The following is a 19,046-nucleotide window of genomic DNA, read 5'->3' on the forward strand; positions in this document are numbered from 1 at the left end:
GAGATGCCTCCTCACAGAGCACTGTTCAGCTGTGTATCCCACGGGCCCCTCCAGTTAACTTAGGACTGTAAGAGACTTGGTTTGAGCATCTCACAAACTCCCCAATGCACCTCTCCCTTCTGTACTAATGCACAGGGACCCTGATGCCCCATGCACCAAGTTCTGGGAGGATTCAGGCATGGTCCTTGCCCCTTTGAGTCTAGTGGTTTCGTTCAAGGGTGAAGGAAACAAACAAATGTGGTAGCAGTCATTAGAACATAACATACCACGGGAACCACGAAGGAAACCTCAAACTTTGTTATTGCACTTGGCAACCACCTCTCTGTGGTGAAACTAATTGCTACCCAGGGTTGAGGGGCGCATGTTTTGAACCACAAAGATTTGTAATCATCATGTAAAGACACATTAAAAATATTCTGCCTGGCAAGGAAGTCTGAGAAATGCCTTAAGTGATTTTTCGGTAGCTCTGACGCATCATTATAGCCAACAGCAGTAACCACCCTTGTCGGTTTGTTCCCTTTGCTGAAACACGGGTCAGAAGAAATAAGCTTAAGTGGCAAGAAAAGGGGTTTAGTTTAAACATAGGGGAATTTTTGTGGTAATGATGTTATCAGACAATGGAAAAAACCAACTGCAGATTCTGTAGCCTCTCCCCCAGGAGAGGGACTGTGTAAAAGAAAACGGGCCATACAGCTGCCCCCAAATGTCCTGGAAGGTCCTAGCCTTGCTGTACAGGGCACGGGCCACATGGCCGTGCAGTAAAGAGTTGGAAGGAAGCTACCACATAAATGTGTCCCTAACCCATTTGGGGTCTGTTCACTGGAGATTCCCTTCAAAGCTACATGCCACACATACACACATAGGGAAAAGACCCTTTCTTCCTGAAAAAGACTTCAACTGATACTGCTGCCTTGGCAAACAAACCGTCTTCTTTCCATCGTAGGCAAGTCACTCGGAAGAGGGGCTTTCGGAAAAGTGGTGCAAGCATCGGCGTTCGGCATCAAGAAATCACCCACCTGCCGGACTGTGGCTGTAAAGATGCTGAAAGGTATGGATGCTCTAACTGGGCTTTCAACTTCCCCATTACGTTCCCTGGGTGTTGGTACTCGTGGAATGTGGCCTAGCAGCAGACAGAGGCCGTGTCTGCTCTGGCCACATAACTTTCTTCTGCTGGAAGACCCTTGACCTCTGGAGCTTTCCATGAGGCCACCAAGAGCTCAAAATAAACCTTGTAAGTGAAACAGTCCAGCAGTATCCATGGGAAAATGATTTCCGTCAAAGACGTTTTTCCTACCACGTCTCAAACTCTTCTAGGCTACCAGGGACCTAAGCTCACAGTAACCACAGGTATGAATTTTTGGAGCAGTCCCCTATGACATTACAATGGAAACTTGGCTGTATGTCTAATCTCAAAGGCTCAGCTGGGGCTTGAGCTCACCATAAAGACAATGAAGCTAGAACAATTGAGTTGATCAGAACGTCAAGCTATTTTATAGGATCAAGTCCTGTCCATAAAACATTTCCTCTTTAGAGATTTAAAAACAAATAAACAAATTATCTTTCTACGTTGACAATACTATCACTCTGTGAAGCACTGGGAGGTGGTCAAATGACAAAGCGATTTACGACCACCACCCTAAGACAGAGTGAAAATGAAAACCACTGAAAATCTCATAAACCAAACATCTCCAAGACACACAGCTCCCGACTGCAGGGGTCCCCAACCTCCAGAATCTACCGTCTGATGATCTGAGGTGGAGCCAATGTAGTAATAACACAAATAAAGTGCATAATGAATGTGATGCACATGAATCATCCTGAAACCATCTCCTCCCCTTGCCCCCAGTCCATGGAAAAATTATCCACAAAACTGGCCCCTGGTGCCAAAAAGGTTGGGGACCTCTGCTTTAAAGTAAACACTTCTTCATCGTGATGAAATGGTCATGTTACTTCGATGCATTTTAAGGTTCCCAAACCGAAAGAAACAGGACTGAAAGCCCACAGGGCAGTTTTCAGCTTTCCAACATTGCTGACACATTGCCAGGGGGTTTTCAGGCACAGGAAGCTCTGAGCTCAGCCAAGCAGGTAGCTGGCAAAGAGTCCAGCTGAGAGACCCACTCACTGGAGTGGGGTGGGGGTGGGGGGGCAGGAACAGCAAAGCCTTCACCTTCATCCAGCGCTGACACCGTCACTGCAGAAAGCCCCGTGTGGTGATATTTTCCACTTCAAAAGCCTGTCGAGTGACGGCTCTGATAAAGCTCTACAAAGAGCCTGAAGGTAGCCAGGAGAAAGGACTTTTGCATCCATGAAACAGGAGGATTTGTTCAAGGGGAACTACCCAGATGATCACAGGCATTTCTGAGATCATCCTGCATTCCAGCACCCTACCCTGGACAGCCCCAATCCCAGGGTCTAAAGAGAAAAGGCATCAACACATCTTCTATGCGAGAAAGCACCAGACTAGGTATTGGGTTATGGAAAAACCCAAACGAAATTTCTGGCCAACCTTATATACTTTAATATGGTAGCTTGAATTGCATGAAATTGTCACTTTTCTTATTTTTCTCTCTAGAGCTTCTGTGAGGTAGATTTTATTATCTCAGTTTGCAGAAAAAGAACCAACACCCAGAAAGGTTAAGTAGCCTCTGCAAGGCCACACAACTCAGCCATGCAAAAGTAAGAGTTCGGGTACAAGGCTCATCCCCCTGACCACACACACACCTCAGTGCTACAGAAGGGCTGCCTTCTAGAAATGATCCATTGCTCCAAAATCCTGAAAATGATTCTGGTCTGTGTTTTGGAGGCAAGCTGGTATCCAGCCTTGAGATAAGCTGACACTAAATCTGAAAGCATCTTATTCCTTAGCTAGTTTTGCCTCCCTGCTTATGATCACACACAGGGAGACAAAACTAGCTGAGGAATAAGATGCTAGAAGCGGCAAATCAGCTGCCCATGCTTGTCTATTATAGGCCCAAGATAAAAGCCATGGCCCTGCCTATAAATGGAAAAATCTGAGCCAAAGAACCTGGTTTTCCTTCTGTGCCAAAGGGGCATCAGGGCGTGGAAGCATGAATTTGAGGGGGAAATTCTGACTTGAGATTTTCTTTAAAGGCCCAGAGAATCTGTTCTATGCAATACAAAAATAGTGTGTATAATATCTTAATAAAGGCTTATCATTTTTTTAAGCCAGCAGCCTTGACTGCGAGAGATTGCCAAATCACCCACTATATAACATCACTAAAACACTATTTTCATTCAAGCTTTATTGTTTAAGTTGGTTGACCATCTGTTTCTAGGAGACACTGGAAAGGCAGAAGGTCAAACAAAGGCCATGACTCAGAAGCTCTTTCAAAGTGCCCTTGAGCAAAACCTTTAACCTTTCTGGGCCTTAAGCCCATGTCTGAGATGAGAAGAGTAATTATGTTGTTTATTTGTCTAACGAATATTTGTTGAGCATCTACTCTGAGCCAATCCCAACTCCACTGGGAGGCTTCTAGTGTTTATCTGGTTATTATTAAAAAATGACTTGTGCTTATGAAATTCCATTCCAATATCCACCACAATGTGAAACGCACAGCCTTCCACTCACTTCTAGGACTGTCCTACAGAAACGCACACGGGCACAAAGATCACAGGCTGTTTATTAAAGAATATTTGTAACGGCAAAAACAAAACACAACTGTAGACCATCTAAATGTCAGGAATGCCATTAATCAATTTAAAAGAATGAGAAAAGTCCATCACATTTAAAAGGGGGGAAAGCAAATTATATACATCAAATTTGCTTTTATATTTTAATATATGATCCCATTTATGTAAACAAACAAAAAAGACTTTTGATTGGCTACATATATTTATAAATGCATAGAAAAGGTCTAAAACTCCAAGTGATTAACAGTGGTTACTTCTAAAAAGGTAACCGGGTTTTTTTTTTTAAAAAAAAAGGTAACTTGGGTTGGGATGGGATGACTTTCACTTTTTACTTCATAAACATCATACTGTTGAAATATTTTAAAGCAAGCCAATATGACTTATTTTAAACTTCTAAACATAATTTGAAATTTTTTATGCTTTGTAAGTTAAGCAATAAGAACAGACAGACAGGACAAAGTTAATCTAGGCCTTAGACTCTGCTAATTCTTAGACTGACGTTGTTTATCTCTGAGAATGAAGCTGAAGTCAGATGCTTACGGACCCTCCTGACTTGAGATAACCTTGAGGAATCCAGGGAGGAAGAGGTTACAGGGAAAACATAACACACAGCAGAGATGTTTACAGAAGGGGCCTCTCTGCCCTTGCAGGCCCCTCTGTGCTTCTCCTTTGTAATTCTCAAAGTGGGTAAAGTGAGAAAAAGAGATGTGGGCGCATCTCTGCTTGGAAGCTTCTAGCTGGGCCTGGTTCTGACAGAAAGAAGCCTTGGGAGGGCGCTCCCACAGGGCGCTCCCACCAGGTGCCCAGCTCCAAGTCAGCACCTGACCCTCCGGGACCCGGTCCACCCAGAGCGATGTCCAGTAACTGACCCCACACCACTCCAGCCTCACTGTAGCCCAGAGGATGCTGGCTCAAGAGGGTGGAGGAGTGAAAACAGGCTGGAGACCGGCCTTTCTGCAGAGCGTGGGGAAGTCGGTGCAGTGAGAGCTGAGCGCCGCTCACCTCCGAGGGGAGGCGGGCCGCCCTCGAGGAGAGAGCCCCACTGTCCCGTCGTCCTAACTCTCCCTTACCCCTCACACAGAGGGGGCCACGGCCAGCGAGTACAAGGCTCTGATGACCGAGCTCAAGATCCTGACCCACATCGGCCACCATCTGAACGTCGTCAACTTGCTGGGAGCCTGCACCAAGCAAGGAGGTAGGTGGGAGGGGGGGCTGCTCTTCTCCGGGTTCACACGCCAGGGCAGCTTCTCTGTCCCTCTACCCTTCCCTCCACCCCCTGGAAGACGGCCTGCTGTGGTCCGGAGCAGTCTGTCCCAGGATGGAAGGGGCTCCCATACTGGAAATGCCTTCCCTGGATGCTTACCTTAAAGGTTCCGAACAGAAGGACTCCCTTTGAGACCCGTCTGGTTCTGATGAACCAGACCCAGAAGGACACCCATGATGGGAGCCGAGGTAAACTCGCAGAAGGTGGGCATTCCGGAAGCTTCCTCCAAGGGAAGGGATGGCTCCAGGCAGGATCCCAAGAGAAGGAGGGGCCAGCCATGGCCTTCAGACAGGCCTCACCCACCCGGGCCAAGTGCAGGGACTGGGCTGTGTCAGGACCGAGACTCCCACAGGCCTTTCCAACCTCCCCCAGGGCAGGGCCCGCAGCCGGGAGCCCCTCTGGGACCATGTCTTCTTTGATCCAGAACCTGATGCTGTTCTTCCCCCAAGGCCTTGAGCCTGGTTGGATGAGTGGTGGGGAGGACCGAGGGGCCTGGGGGAAGACTTCAGGGCATCCAGGGACCCGCAGTGCAGCTCTGGGGTCTCCTCCCTTCCCAACCCTCTTGCTTCTTTTGACCAGAAGTTGGCAAACCACGGTTGGTCAGCCTGTGGGCTTCATTTGACTGTTTGAAATAGCTGGGGGATTGGAGGGGGGGGGTGGTGCGGGGCAGGCAAAAGAAGTATATTTTGTGACATGGGATAATGTTATGAAATTGAAATCCCTGCGTTCGTAAAGTTGAAACACAGTCACTCAAGGGTGTCATCCAAGGCGTTCTCAGGCTACAGAGGCAGACTTGAATAGAAGTGTGGCCTGCTGCTTAGTCACTCCAGTCGTGTCCGACTCTTGGCAACCCCATGGACTGTAGCTCGCCAGGCTCCTCTGTCCATGGGATTTTCCAGGCAAGGATACTGGAGTGGGTTGCCATTCCCTTCTCCAGGGTTGTGTGGCCTACTGAGCCTCAAATATTTATCTTCTCTTCCTTTATAAATTGGTTGATCCCCACTTTCGATCTTGAAAGCCCCAAGGCAGTCTCCATGCAGACGCCCCTGGGGAGGGGAGGGGAGGGGGAGAGCAGAGAAGTCAGGCCAGACAGGACCTGGGAGAAGGGGCTGATGTCCCGAGGCTGGGGGCAGGGAGGGTGGTGCCAGTCACAGGCAGAGCCCTGACCTTGCCCCAACTCCCCTCCTCAAAGTTCTCTCTCTTCTACTAGTCTTCTTTTTTTCTGCTTCTTCCCCATACTCCTCCCCCATGTCTACTCTTGTATTTTTAAACTCTTTCTCAGGTTCAATTGAAAAAGAAATCTCACTCCTAAGCATCTCCCAGAAAATGTTAGTCACCAAATCTTGTCTGACTCCTTCGTGACCCTATGAACTGTATCCCATCAGGCTCCTCTGTCCATGGGATTCTCCAGGCAAGAGTACTGGAGTGGGTAGCCATTCCCTTCTCCAAGGGGTCTTCCCAACCCAGGGATTCCCCCAGAACTTGCTAACAGAAAAACAAGCCGGTTTGAGACCTCCAGGTCTACCGAAGCTGGCAGACGACTGGCTGAGCTTGTGTCGCTTTGGTTGCAGGGCCCCTAATGGTGATTGTTGAATACTGCAAATATGGAAATCTCTCCAACTATCTCAAGAGCAAACGGGCCTTATTCTTTCTCAACAAGGTAAGGAACTTCTGGGTTGGGGATTTTTCAACAAAGAATTGAGTTTCCATTCAGGCTATAGCAGCATAGTCATGTCTAGTAGTCATGTACGGATGTGAGAGTTGGATCATAGAGAAGGCTGAGCACCAAAGAACTGATGCTTTCAAATTATGGTGTTGGAGAAGACTCTTGAGAGTCCCTTAGTCTGCAAGGAGATCAAACTAGTCAATCCTAAAGGAAATCAACCCTGAATATTCATGAGGAGGACTGATGCTGAAGCTAAAGCTCCAATACTCTGGCCACCTGATGGGAAGAACTGATTCATTGGAAAAGACCCTGATGCTTAAGATTGAAGGCAAGAGGAGAAGGGGGTGACAGAAGATGAGATAACCATGGCATCTCCGACTCGAAGGACATGAGTTTGAGCAAACTACAGGAGATGGTGAAGAACAGGGAAGCCTGATGTGCTGCAGTCCATGCAGTTGCAAAGAGCTGGACACAACCAGAGCAACTGAACAACAAAAATAATAGCATAAAACAAGAAAATGTATTTTTCCGTTGCCAACTAAAGAAATGTTGCTAGCTTCCCATCTGGCTCTACAAGGACCGAGTCATTAGCCACTGCAGTCACTCGCTCACCTTTGTTCTCAGCTGCTCGGTCGTGTCTGACTCTTTGCATCTCCATGGATGGTAGCCCACCAGGTTCCTCTGTCCATGGAATTTTCCAGGCAAGAAAACTGGAGTGGGTTGCCATTTCCTCCTCCAGAAGATCTTTTGCTGACCTTTAAAACACTCTGAAAGGAGTTCAGGTGGAGATTAGAAATAAGGCAATCTGTGCCCTGGGAAAACTAGCAGAACAGGCCTTCAGATAGTCACATATTTTCACAGGAGAAATTTTTTAGGAACCTGTATTTTTTTCTCTCTCCTAGTCAGAAAAGCCCTGAAACCATTAACTAAGGTATCTGTTCCCTGGGACTAGCAGCAGCCTTCCACCTGTGTATGTTCTGGGTTGCACGCACTGTCTTGACCAGAATCACATGTAAACTGACCTCCCCTACCACCTCAGAGCTCTCTGCAAGGCTACTCCCAGACCACAGTCCTCAGAAAGACACTGAATAAACCTGACTCACAGTTTTGAGGTTGTGCTTTTCCTCAGTCAACACCGTTAATGACTAAGCTTAAAACACAGTCTCTGCTTTTTCCTTTAAAAGAAGTTTTTTTTTTTCCAGAAATTAATTTAACATTGTAAAGCAATGACACTCCCATAAAGCAGAGAGACAACAAGGAAGCAAAAAAAAAACCTCTTTCTTTCTGTGCTAATATATCACACTCTTTTTGTGGCAAGCACAGAGACTATTTGATCCACTGTGTGCAGTGATAGAGATTAAATCTACTAGCCATCTATCTAAATGTCAAGTCATCTTGATAAATTTCTCTCTCCCCATCTCTCTCTCTCCCCCTCCCCCCGCCTCCATACACACCCAGACATGCACAAATCACTTAGTCTCTCGTATCTTAAAAGATGATGGCAAGGCAGATTCTTTACTGTCTGAGCCACCAGGGAAGCCCAAACCCAGATGGCATATTAAAGGGCAAAGACATCACTTTGCTGACAAAGGTCCGTCTAGTCAAATCTATGGTTTTTCCAGTAGTCATGTACAGATGTGAGAGTTGGACCATAAAGAGGGCTGAGCGCTGAAGAATTGATACTTTTGAATTGTGGTGCTGGAGAAGACTCTTGAGAATCCCTCGGACTGCAAGGAGATCGTTAATCCTATAGGAAATCAACCCTGAATATTCATTGGAAGGACTGATGCTGAAACTGAAGCTCCAATACTTTGGCCATCTGATGGGAAGAACTGACTCATTGGAAAAGACCCTGATGCTGGGAAAGACTGAGGGCGGGAGGAGAAGGGGACGACAGAGGATGAGATGGTTGGATGGCATCACCGACTCAATGGACATGGGTTTGAGCAAAGTCTGGGAGACTGAAGGACAGGGAAGCCTGGCGTGCTGCAGTCCATGGAGTTGCAAAGAGTTGGGCACGACTTAGCAACTGAAAAATAACATGATAAGACTCTTAAAGCCGAAAGGGATCTTTGTGATCAGCTAGTCCACACTCACATCACAGACGTGCCTAGAAAGTCCAGCAATTGCCTTAAGGACATGAACTTGGCAAAAGATAAAGTCAAGGAGAAAGAACCCAGCTCTTCTAATGTCCCTTCAATACTTTTTCCATGCACTGTCCTGGGTAAGAAGAGGGGAAAAAAACATAAGAAAAAGTGGAGAATGGTACCCTGGGCTGAGAGTTGTACAACTTCTCTTCAGTCCTGAAATCCTGGGCTGGCTTCAGGAAGAACTAAGCCAGCAAGAATACCCCAGGGACCTGGGCAGGATGGAACGTTTGCGTTCGTACGTCCTTTGTTTGAAGAGCCTGCTTCCTTCTCAGGCTATATTTAATGATTCACCTCCCTGTTGGTGGAGCTCAGTGTTTTCGTGGAAAACACACAGCTGTATTTCACATTTGGAACCTAAAGACATATACAGAGAAGGTGAAGGAAAAACCGAAAGGCTGAATCGAAATGGGATATTTCATTTTCCAAATAAATTCACTAGGATCTTTAAATATTATTTGTAATAAATCCAATGGATTCTGTCAGAGTCCCAAAAGTTCAGTAAATCAACCTTTATTTACCAGAAACAGTTACCAATGAGCAGAGCTAAATATACCATTTACCGGGAGTGGGGAAGCAGGGGTGGGGTGGGGGAGTCTGAGTTACGGTCCCTGGAGCTTCGCCAAAGAGTCAAGAACTTTTCACCCCAGCACCTTCCCCTGCCCACTTCTGTCCTGGAAAGGATCTTGTGGGAAATAAAATTTCAGTCCCCAACTGAGCAGAATCAAATCTAACTGCCTCAGGGCCAGACAGTAACCAGAGTTAACATTCTTTACCTGCTCTCAGGTAGGTCACCTGGATGGCAGCGGGGGTTCACTCTGAGGATTAACTCCCTTCTGCGGCAGGCACAAGAGGGTCTCTTTCTAGGGGCAGGAGCCTAGAGACCCTCTGCGCTTCCAAGGTTTTGGGGGCTGAAGCTGACGTGTCTGTCCTCTGCTTGCTCCCACTACGCCCTCTAGTGGACGGACCACTCCCACATAGTGATGCTTCCAGGAAAAACCAAGGAAGGATGGGGAGCCAGCCCGGCCACAAAGCCAGGTGGTTCAGGGGACGCCTTTGAACCCCAGTCCCCCTACAGCCACCCCTGCCTGAGCCAGGTACACGGTGGACTCACGAAGCCACTGAGAGTGCTGTTTCTAGAGTCACAGCAATTAGATGAATTACTCAAGATGATACCCATCTTTTCTGGTTCCACCCAAAACCAACAACTCCTGTGAGTCCATACATAAGATGATAGAGCTTTTCAGATGTGGAAAAGGAAGTCCCAGAAAAGCAAGGTGGTTCGCTGCTCAAGATCACACACTTAATGAAACAGTTGGATACACTCCAGGGCTCAGATGCCCAGTTCAGAATGAAAGGCATTTTCTGCCTTTGTTAGGATCAGGCTACATCTTTGAATGGAGGGGAGAAGAAGAAATGGTCACGTTCCCTCCTTCTCCAAGGAAACCAGACACATTGGTAACTGCAGCCTTCTCTTATTACTCCCACTGGGGATTATAAAGCGTGGTCTCGGGTTGACTGGGAACCCTTTTCCATCATTCCGTATCTTTCCCAAGATGGCGCACGGGATGGAAAAGTGCTTACGGGCACAGAATGGAGTTGGCCAGACCTGGGTTCAAGCTTTGCCATCTATCAGCCGCATGTGACTTTGATTATTTGACTTCTCTGAATGTATTCCTTCATGTATTGTAAGAGCTACTTTGTAAAACTGTTGGAAAGATTAAATGAGAAAGTGTACCTAAGACCCTCAGTGTGCTGCCTCGCAGAGTAAGTGCTCAGTAAACAGCAGCTGCTGTGAATATTCCTTTATCCCACCTGAGATGCTACCCAGAAGCCCAGGCAAGAGTGGAAGACTTCCCATCCCCAGGGGGCAGCCGGGCTACTAGTTTACTAGCCCTCCTCTCAGAGGACATCCTCCCAACACAGGCAATTGCTGGCCTGAGGGCCCAGTCGCCCTTCTGCTGTTCCGTCCCTTTCATCACTGTCTTCCTTGGTCTCTTAAAAGGATGCAGCCTTACACGTGGAGCCTAAGAAAGAAAAAATGGAGCCAGACCTGGAGCAGGGCGAGAAACAAAGACTAGACAGCGTTACCAGCAGCGAGAGCTTCGCGAGCTCCGGGTTTCAGGAAGATAAAAGTCTCAGTGATGTTGAGGAAGAGGAGGGTAGGTATTAATTCCTTCCTGTCCTCCAGTCTGAGATATTTTTACAACACACTGTGCATCTCTGAAATTTTTTTCTTATTTATCACCCTAATAAACATCCGTGAGAGACTCAAAGGCTAATGTCCTGGGGAGATAAGATTTGAATTTAGATTATTTCCAGAGTTACTAATTTTGACAGGGAACTGTACAACTGTCTTCCCCCCAGGCCTTTCTGTCTTAATGGATCATCCTCCTGCCCCCTGTCCCCACCCCCCCAACACTTGGGCAAACCGGGCTAGAGGCCTGGAAAAATGTTGGATATTCATGTGAAGACTGAAATGCTCTCAAAGATGAACTCTGATCTGTTTGTTGGTTTGTTTTATGTTTTGCTAATGCTGTTCCAATAAACTGGGATTTGGTGGCCTGACAAGAGCCTTTACAAACAGCTTCGGTTTTAATACTTTCCAGATTTTGACGACTTCTACAAGCAGCCCATCACTATGGAAGATCTGATTTCTTACAGTTTTCAAGTGGCCAGAGGCATGGAGTTTTTGTCCTCCAGAAAGGTCAGCTCTCACTCTTCACTGTTTTGCTTCTTTGCTCGGCCTGGATGTGTGGATATACACACGGGCAAGCACAAACCTTTGCTATAAGTTCACTTTTCCTCATATTTGCTAGTATGTAGGCCCTTAAATGGGCTTCCCTGGTGGCTCATTGGTAAAGAATCCGCCTGCCACTCAAGAAGACGTGGGTTCAATTCCTGGGTCAGAAGATCCCCTGAAGGAAAAAATGGCAAGCCACTCCAGCATCTGTGCCTGGAAAATCCTGGACAGAGGAGCCTGCCAGGCTACCATCCGTAGGGTCACAAAAGAGTGAGATACAACTTAGTAACTAAATAACAACAGGTCCTTAAACGTAGAGTGAACTTCACAACACACTCCTTAGTCTGTCCTGATGTGAGTGAGGAGGTTTGAGAAATGACTCTTGGGTACCAGTGAAAGTGTTAGTGCTAAGTCATGTCCTACTCTTTGCAACCTCTATGGACTGTAACCCACCAGACTCCTCTGTCCATGGGATTCTCCAGGCAAGAACACTGGAGTGGGTTGCCATTCCCTTCTCCAGGGGATCTTCCTGACCCAGGACTCCTGCATGGCAGGTGGATTCTTTACTGTCTGAGCCACCAGGGAAGCCTTGTGGGTAGGGTACCAGTGGGTAGATCTTAATTCTAGGGGAAGAGCTTGCTGGGTTTCAGACTAGATGATCCCAGCATCCATGCTCCATGTTTTCCCCTAGCATGCCTCCAGAACTGGTCAGAATCTCAGAGTACACGACTCCACATCTGTTAGCTCATCCCAGGGGAGTCCTCCTAGGACACTCCAGCTGGGTGGTGATCTGGTCTCAGCAGCTCAGGATAAAAGGCTATGGGCAAGTTGAGCTCCCTGGGAGAATGGACGGCCAGCTCTGTTTACATGATGCCATCCTGCAGCACCGGGGCAGAGAGGATTCGGGGCACTCCTTGACTTGGGGGCCTCCAAGGGGTCTGAATTTGTAGAGAGAAATGCTTCATGTTTGGGGCGACGCCATGTGCACAGAGAGTTGGTCCCTTCGTGTAAAGGAAGCATGTGACATGAGTCCCCGAGTTAAGAACAGCGAGAAGGCTCAGGAAATTCCTGGATGAGATTAAGACAGCATCGATAATGACACTGTTTTTACTCTAGTGCATTCATCGGGACCTGGCCGCACGAAACATACTTTTGTCTGAGAACAACGTGGTGAAGATTTGTGACTTTGGCCTTGCCCGGGATATTTATAAGAACCCCGACTATGTGAGAAAAGGAGATGTAAGTCCAAAGTTTGATGTTTGTTTGACTCATTGGGGCCCTATCATTCCTAAACCATAGACCAAAGCCCTTGGTAAATATTTACATTTCCTCGGCAGAGGTCCCCAAACAACAGACTGTGCAGACAGGCTGGCCCACGGCCTCTGGACCCGAGGGTCCTCGCACAGGGCCCAGAGAGGCCCTGCTCTCCTCCTCCGGTCCTTCCCTTGGCCCCAGCCCAGCTCCTGTCCCTTGGACCCTTGACCGCTGGTCAGTAGCCCTGCCGAGCCCATGTCAGCCCCTCCTCTGCCCCCCCGGAGGGAGTTCCCCAGGCAGCTGGGAGAACAGCCTGGACTCTTCCCCTCAGATAAAGCTGGGTGATGGATTCGGCAGGTGTACACGTCTCAGGAAAGGGTGGGGGTGGCCGTCCACATGACCTCACTGGGGAGGAAATCACGTCCCCTTCGGGTCCGCCCTCCTGCCCAGCATCTCTGCTGGCTCACACTGGCCTCTCCTCCTTCCCGTCTCTGGCGATAAGTGTTATTTCCACTTTTAGAGCTGACCTCCCGTGTCCTCTCCCCTCTGGCCTTTACCCTGAAGGCTTCATTATGTCTGGGTCTGGGTCCAGACAACTACTCTCTGCTCCTGGCTCTCAGAGCGAGCACACAGGTCATCCAGAGAGCTTGTTAAACTGATTCCAAAGTCTTGAGTGGGGCCTGAGAAGGTGCCTCTCTCTAACAACTCTTCAGGTGTGGCGGACTCAGCCAGTCCCAGGATTCTAGTCTGAGAACCACGCTCGCCTGTCTCTCTTCTTTCTCTCTTTCTTTGACCTCACTTCCAGGCATGCAGGATCTTAGTTCCCTGACCAGGGATGGAACACACATCCCCTGCATCGGAAACCTGGAGTCTTAACCACTGGACCCCGCTGGGGGAGTCCCCCCCAGTTTCTTTAAAAGGAAAACAACAACAGGCTTTCCTCGAGAGCCCTGACTTACAAAGATGGCAACTACCTGGGTGGGTGTCTGTGCTCTCTCCTGTGCATCATTCAGCCTCTCCCCAGCCCTCCCCGCTCTATTTTTCTCTGTCCCCGACTCATCCCAGGGTCCCTGTCAATCTCCATCCCTATAAAGCCATAGGGCCGGACCCACTGGGACTCCCATTTCAAAACCAGTCACACGGGGCCCTAAACACTATCACCTTCCTTCTTTTCCACACCTTTGCCCACACCTCCAGTCAATGACTTAAAATCCTGTGTTTTATATCGTAATGCCTTTCAAAACTCCTCCTTGTTAAGAAAAATTCCTGGAAATGATCGATTTCCCAGATACCTTCTATCGGGTTGGTCAAAAAGTCTGTTTGGATTTTTCCATTAGATGTTACAGAAAAACCCCAAGGAACATTTTGGCCAACTGCGTAATTCGCAGGGCTCTTTCCCAGGTCCACGTGGAGTGCAGGCTGTTTGAGGAAGGAGGCTTTCTTACAGAGTCGGGTGCTCTGGGCACAGAGGAAGGGCTTACTAAACAGTTACTGCCCGTCATAGGGATGAACACAGCACACTTTCAGGGCCACACTTTAGGCTGATGTGCACTCTCCATCCTAGGAAACCGTTCTGCTCCGGGAAATGATTTAAGGCCAAGCGTTATCTGGGAGGTGACCCCCGGCTGCTCGGGACAAATGTGCTTTGTTTGCATGCCCTCCTGCTCAAGGCCTCCCTTCGCCCTTTTCCAGACACGACTTCCTCTGAAGTGGATGGCTCCCGAGTCCATCTTTGACAAGATCTATAGCACCAAGAGCGACGTGTGGTCTTACGGAGTGCTGCTGTGGGAGATCTTCTCCTTAGGTGAGTCTAGGGGCAGGAGGAGAGGGGACAGCTGCCCAGAGCTGAGCGTCCGCCTCCTCTAGGGAATCACCTGGGCTGAAGCAGCCACTAAAACCCATGCGGGGGCTCAGAGTGGTGTGCCCATACGTGCCTGGACCACAAAAAAAACACACAGGGGGCTGCAAGAGAGGTCTGACTAGAATACAATCTCCAGTCCCACTTACCTCCAGCCAATCTGGCTACCCCTTCTCTGTCTTCCTAATTCCCTTCCCTTGTCCTAAATTCCTCAAACACCCAGAATCTTTAATACCCACACCTCTCTGCTCCCTGCATCCTTCCACCCAAAACCCTGCAGAATTTCCCAGGAAAGACCCAACAAGCTCAGCTCACCCCCTGCCTCTGTTCAGCATGGCTGGCCCCAGAAGCTGGTTCACACAGGATGAACGGCAGAAATGTTGGTTGTGTGCGGGTGCACTCAGCTTCCACCAACATGCACTGCGGTGACTAAAAACCTGGTCCCAGGCCTGCGCTGCCAGATGCGTCCGGCGCCCACATCTGGCTGCAGACGCACAGCTGATGCTCCGAGGCCTCCCTCGAACGGCCGGGTCTAGCCAAGAGTCTTTCTAGACTTTGCCAAAAACTTGCCTCTCAGAGCAAATAAAAGTCACCCAGTAACATCCCTGGCTTCCTGTAATGTGGGAAAACCATTCCCCTGCTTTCGATGACAGGCACCTGTTGCCTGCAATCTTTGAAAGTGGCTTGGCGGCTGCAGTGGCCCCGCGGGGACACAGCGCCAGCGCCGCACGCACCCAGCTGCTTCCTCCCAGCTGCGGTCACTCCAAGGTACAGACAAACAAACGCTGAGAGAGACTAGCTGCCAGGTCTGGGCTGGGGCCGATACGGAGGCCTGCTCACCCCCAGCCACAAATCCCTCCAAGAAGGGTTGTTCCCTGCGATCCTGGCCAGAAAATTTGGCAAAAGGGCAAAGTCCCGGTTCCTCTGGCCCTCCAGGCCCGTGGGCAGCCCCTCAACCTTCACATCAGCCCGCCCAGTCCCGGCTCCCAACCCTCCTCCCCCAGACCCATCACAGCAACTGCCCCTCCCCCTGCTCAATGCTGTATGAGGTTTACAGGAAAGTAGGGAGTTAAATGGAGAAGGCAATGGCACCCCACTCCAGTACTCTTGCCTGGAAAATCCCATGGACGGAGGAGCCTGGAAGGCTGCAGTCCATGGGGTCGCTGAGGGTCAGACACGACTGAGCGACTTCACTTTCACTTTTCACTTTCACGCACTGGAGAAGGAAATGGCAACCCACTCCAGTGTTCTTGCCTGGAGAATCCCAGGGACGGGGGAGCCTGGTGGGCTGCCGTCTATGGGGTCGCACAGAGTCGGACACGACTGAAGTGACTTAGCAGCAGCAGGGAGTTAAAATCCCAACGAATGAGTCTCTAAAGGATGGGATTTGTCTAGAGTTTCTTCTCCGGGTTGGGGGGGGTGGGGGGCCCTCAGACACCAGCCTTTCTCCTGACCAGACAGACAGGAGCAGCCCTGGGAACCAGGCAGGGGTCATCAGACACCCAGCACCATGGGGCCAACCCAGCTGCTCTGTGGCCGTGCTGTGTGCCAAGGGCCCTTCCCATCCCTGGGAATTTGCCACCAACCATCACCTCGGAGGAGGAGACAGACACTGAACTGGCCCGCACGTGCCCAAGGCCATAACACGCCCTGTGCTCTCTCGTCCCTGCTGCAGGTGGGTCCCCCTACCCGGGGGTGCAGATGGACGAGGACTTCTGTAGCCGCCTGAAGGACGGGATGAGGATGCGAGCACCCGAGTATGCCACGCCTGAAATGTGAGCCTCCCCCACAGCCCCTCTACTCCCACCCAGACCCCCATGCCCCACGGTTCCCCCCAACACCAGGCCTCCTCAGGAAGGGGACGCTCTGTTGAGTTTCAGAATCCCCCATCCTGGGAGATACAGGCCAACCCTTGTCTCCAGGGATGCCCCTGAGTACCCCCGTGGGGACCCAGCATCTTCCAGAAGTGGGACTTCAGGTCCTTAACCATCCCTACCCGGGTCCTCCCTCCACCCCGACACAACATCCAGGTGTGAGCCTGGGAAACCCTGAACAGACCACCCAGGAGCTGGGGCCCAGACCTTGGGGGTGGCTCAGACTGGGAACCAGTGGGCTTGGCAGGCAGCCGGGGTGGAGGCCAGCAGGGGAGCAGTGCTGACCCCTGTCCACAGCAGGGATCTGTAGGGGCTGGTCTGGAATGCAGGGGAGACGGGAGGGAAAGAGGCCTCCTATTAGGACCTGGCTGGACCTGTGAGCCCAGGGCCTTCCTGACAGCTCTCCCCAGTGGACAAGTGCTCACTCGCCATGCAAACACTTTTCCCTGAAGCTCTGGGCCTGTTTTGCACGCTGAGGCCTGGGCAGGAATGTGATGACCCCAGCAGTTTTGTGTCCAGCTGCCATCAAGGACTCAGGGGAGCCCCACCACCACCACGTCCCCCCGCCCCACAGCAGCACCGCCTTTCCTGCAGGGCCCTCCCATCCCACCCACACGGCGGGGGCCTGCTGGGAGCCCTGCAATGGCCTTCAGGAGGAGCTAGAGGGAACGAAGGAAGTGGGGCTTGGCCAGAGTGCAAGGCCGCTCTCTTTCCTTCACGGTCCAGAGACGAGCTAGGTCAGACCTGGGACGAGGCGGCCCGAGGACTCGGGCCACAAGGGCAGGGCTGGGAGCAGCCCAAGCGTAGAGGGAGAAGGGGCCCGGGCTCGTCAGGTGCGTGTGGTGCTTTGGCCAGGAAAGCACAAGGCCCTTCTGGGAGCTGGGGAGACAGCCAGGTGAGCCCCAGGCCCGGCCGGGCTGCAGAGAGAGAAAGGCAGGAGGGCTTTCTCTCATTTAAAATGAGAGGACTCTGCACTTTGCGATTGAAGTATTTCCCCTGCTACAATCTTACTGGAAGACCCCAGACGGCATTGGGGGCAGGTGGGCGGGAATCGCCATCTGAACTGAATGAGCGATGGAGCTAGCCTCTAAGAAGTGTCGTGACTAGTTAGCTACGTACAGAGGAGACGGACAGAAAGGTGGTCCTCCAGACTCCCTAGACCACAGGACTGTCAAGTTAGGAACATACCCCATGTTCCTTAGAAGAAATATCTCTGACATGTTCACTCATGCTTTGAATTAAATATTTCTGCCCACTTTCCATATAATCTGAAAGTCACAAGAGCAAATTCCTAGTGACTAACAGTAATAATTGTTGGTGTGCAGTTGCTAAGTCATATCCAATTCTTTGCGACCCCATGGACTGCAGCATGCCAGGCTTCCCTGTCCTTCACCATCTCCCAGAGCTTGCTCAAACTCATGTCCATTAAGTTGGTGATACCATCCAACCATCTCATCCTGCTGCCCCCCTTCTCTTTTCAACTTCAACAATAATGACAATTGCAGTCATTAACAGGTTTATTATTTATTAGTTACTTAGTGCTTATGAAGAGTCAGGCACTATCTTAAACACTTTAACATATACCCATTTACCTCATTCTCATAACAGCCTATGCAGTGGGTGCTATTATTATCCCCGTTGTACAGATGAGAAAACCAAGGCACAGAACACAGAAGTGGTTTGCCACTTTGCTAATTAGTTATGCAAACCAAGTCTGAGTCCAGAGCCCCCAGCACCACACTGCACACCTGCAGGGTGTGTTTCCAGTTCTTATACTTATTCTGGTCCAAAACAACTCACATCAACTTTGGGCCCCACATGGCCTTGGACTTTATGAAAGCTTCAAATCTTTATATATGAAGAGCACTTGTACCCCAGCTTAGAGCTAGAGAGAATTCCTCAATTCTAGGGAGTTTCTTATAGAAATTATAAAAAGCAGTGGCTTTGGGAAATGTTTGTTAAGTCCAGAATTCAAGAACGGACACAAGTATTCGTATGGCTGAGTTCCTTCACTGTTCACCTGAAACAGCCACAGCATTGTTACTTGGCTACGCATGCAAGGTTGTTTCAGTCATGTGTGACTCTTTGCAACCCCGTGAACTGTAGCCTGCCAGGCTCAGGTCCATGGAATACTCCAGGCAAGAATACTGGAGTGGGTTGCCCTTGGCTATACCCCAATATAAAATGTTTTCGGTGTTTAAAATTTTCTTTTAATTAAAAAAAGAAGTCCAAAATTCAAACCTTAAGCATTTGAAAGCTGATGGAGCCATTTCCACATTGCTTGTACCAATAGCGGGAAGACGTGGGTAAGGATAACGTGCACTCTCAGAACTTGGGTCCTGTGACCTGAACTTGACCTAAATTGATGTGCACTTGGGAGCCTGGGTGATAGCTTGGACAGGAAGCTCCCTCCACAGGCCCCCTCACCCCTAGCTTGCTTTGCGAAGGCCTGTGGGGTTGGGTGTAACTGGTATCTCTTTTTCTTATTAAACCTATTTACTTAGTGATGTAAAACGGTTTAATGTTGAGTCATTGGTTCCTCGCCCACAGCCTGTTTGATCAGATGTCTTTCAATGAGGAGGAGAAGTA

At 49.6% G+C, this 19,046-nt stretch overlaps 1 protein-coding gene and 2 non-coding genes across 4 annotated transcripts in view; 2 read left to right on the forward strand and 1 right to left on the reverse strand.

Annotated features, from left to right (window-relative positions):
- FLT1 (fms related receptor tyrosine kinase 1) overlaps positions 1-19,046 on the forward strand; it is a 205,302-nt gene that overhangs the window by 170,101 nt on the left and 16,155 nt on the right. For both annotated transcript variants that reach the window (NM_001191132.4, XM_059891968.1), the window contains exons 18-25: positions 944-1,048; positions 4,733-4,846; positions 6,487-6,575; positions 10,734-10,890; positions 11,338-11,435; positions 12,588-12,710; positions 14,418-14,529; positions 16,259-16,358. In NM_001191132.4, the coding sequence (NP_001178061.2) occupies positions 944-1,048; positions 4,733-4,846; positions 6,487-6,575; positions 10,734-10,890; positions 11,338-11,435; positions 12,588-12,710; positions 14,418-14,529; positions 16,259-16,358 (898 nt within the window). The remainder of the gene's footprint in view (positions 1-943; positions 1,049-4,732; positions 4,847-6,486; positions 6,576-10,733; positions 10,891-11,337; positions 11,436-12,587; positions 12,711-14,417; positions 14,530-16,258; positions 16,359-19,046) is intronic.
- On the reverse strand, positions 2,851-2,928 carry MIR2300A (microRNA mir-2300a). The gene has a single exon (NR_031035.1). It is a non-coding gene; the product is annotated as a microRNA mir-2300a (primary transcript).
- MIR2300B (microRNA mir-2300b) lies at positions 2,853-2,926 on the forward strand. The gene has a single exon (NR_031038.1). It is a non-coding gene; the product is annotated as a microRNA mir-2300b (primary transcript).

The sequence above is a fragment of the Bos taurus genome, chromosome 12 (assembly GCF_002263795.3).
Source record: "Bos taurus isolate L1 Dominette 01449 registration number 42190680 breed Hereford chromosome 12, ARS-UCD2.0, whole genome shotgun sequence".
Taxonomy (NCBI): Eukaryota; Metazoa; Chordata; class Mammalia; order Artiodactyla; family Bovidae; genus Bos; species Bos taurus.